General features: G+C 27.9%; 1 protein-coding gene across 1 annotated transcript in view; it reads right to left on the reverse strand.

Moving 5' to 3' along the window:
- Positions 1-337: 337 nt before the first annotated feature.
- LOC112452791 overlaps positions 338-1,989 on the reverse strand; it is a 30,895-nt gene continuing 29,243 nt past the window's right edge. The window contains exons 2-7 of the mRNA XM_025013194.1: positions 1,823-1,918; positions 1,402-1,533; positions 1,219-1,293; positions 862-1,118; positions 582-742; positions 338-504 (exon numbers count right to left, since the gene is read on the reverse strand). Coding sequence (XP_024868962.1) covers positions 611-742; positions 862-1,118; positions 1,219-1,293; positions 1,402-1,533; positions 1,823-1,918 — 692 coding nt within the window. The 3' untranslated portion in view covers positions 338-504; positions 582-610. The remainder of the gene's footprint in view (positions 505-581; positions 743-861; positions 1,119-1,218; positions 1,294-1,401; positions 1,534-1,822; positions 1,919-1,989) is intronic.

A 1,989-nucleotide genomic window follows, 5' to 3' on the forward strand; every position in this document is an offset into this window, starting at 1 on the left:
TATACACACCTTTTTATATCAAATATTTTTCTTACCGTTACCAGCTTTTTCAGCATCTGCTTCAGTAACATCAAGAGTGTACATACTTTGACTTTAAGAATCATATAACGTAATTTATGGCATGTTGTTTTTCAGGATCTTATAATAAACTTTAAGAACACAAATTATGATATTATACATATATTATACCTATAATATTAGCATCTTAATATCTTAAAAATAAAAACTGTAAGTAAACAGATTGCACTTTTGCAGCCTTTTTGAAAAATAGAAATTTTAAGGCGTTTGACTTATACAGTAAAAAAAACTATTTTATTGTACCAGTGCAACTTAAAAGAAATGCGTATAATAAAAGTAATAAAGTAATCAATTGATATCATTACTACTGAAGAAATTTTTGTAAAATATCCAGTAGTTTATCTTGTGACATTGCTTCTTCATGCATTTTTTGCCGTGTAGCAGCATTATGTTCAATCATTTTCTCCAACGTGTTATATTTCTTGCCTATAAATATAATAAACATTGATCTTAATAATACATTATTATACAATATAAATAAACATTACATTTTTAACACTTACGTTTTAGGAGGTTTGTTTTCAGATGGAAGTTAACTGGATTTTCGAGTTCCACACCCAATATCTTTTTTTTCCTCATCAGAAGATGCTATAGTTGAACTTCCACTGTCTAATGTAAGAAGTGGCTCCACCCATGGTTTTTTAGTAAACATTTCATCCATAATCTGGAATTACAAAAATGTTGATTAATTACACAATTAAAAACAATTATGATAAATACAACAAATATTCTTAATAAAAATACAAAAAGATATTTCTCACAAAATAGAATTATTCTACTTACATCTAAATATCGCCATGCTCGCCTACTACTACCACTTTTAGCATTGTGGTCTTTGATATTTTTATATGTATTTTTTAATCTAGCCATTTTACTTTTACACTGCATGCCAGTTACATTATAGCCACTCGCAATTAGTTCGGAAGAAACCAGTTCCCAAAATTTTGTGTGTGTTGTTTTACCACTTTTAAGATGATGTTCGTTATCTGTGTAACTTGTAAGTAGTAAAAGTATTGCTTCGTGTGGCCAACGGAAACTGTCTGTAAATAAAAATACATTTTGTATTTACTTTTAAACTCATTATTTTTTATGTTTTCATAAATATATTTCCAAAATATACATAGCAAAAACTTGTCATACTTTTCTCTTGAGAATCATCTTGTACAGATGCTTGTGTTGTATTTGTGACATTGTCTACATCACAAACTGTAGAAGCTGTAACATAAAATTTATGCATGTAAATCTTATAATAACTAAATTTCTATATCAGTTTATAATAATTTAATGTTAACTTAATATTAATTGATATCTATTAATACTCACCAACATTTGCACTAATTATATTTTTAGCAACAGGATTTGGGCAAGATTCAGAAATCTGGATTGGATTCTCTAAAGCCTCAGAAGTTTGAGAATCTACATATTTTTTTAAAAGATAAGTTGCAAATAGCAAATCTGAAAAAAAAACAAATTATATATATATAAAATATCTATTAATTCTCAACTACGCCTACCAAACAGTCGCGGTGTAAACTAGACCTTCGACTGTATAAGCATGTACATCAGTTTTATATACTACAGTTAATTTATAATTTCCTTTCTTGATTTTCTTTAACCTTAAGTAGGAATTTTGGCATTTTTATATGCATAAAATTAAACATAGGTTAAATAAATAATAGGTTTATAGGTTAGAAAGTTCTCTCTGTACACATATCTACTTTTTTATATCAAATATTTTTCTTACCGTTATTAACTCTTTCAGCATCTGCTTCAGTAACATCAAAAGTGTATATATACTTTGACTTTGAGAATCGTATAACGTAATTTGTGGCATGTTGTTCTTCAGTACAAACTTACACACGTTGCATAACTTTCCCGCGCTTGTAAATATGAATACGCGGTCAACGTGAC

Source organism: Temnothorax curvispinosus, unplaced genomic scaffold (genome assembly GCF_003070985.1).
Source record: "Temnothorax curvispinosus isolate PA1 unplaced genomic scaffold, ASM307098v1 QBEX01003650.1, whole genome shotgun sequence".
NCBI classification, from domain to species: domain Eukaryota; kingdom Metazoa; phylum Arthropoda; class Insecta; order Hymenoptera; family Formicidae; genus Temnothorax; species Temnothorax curvispinosus.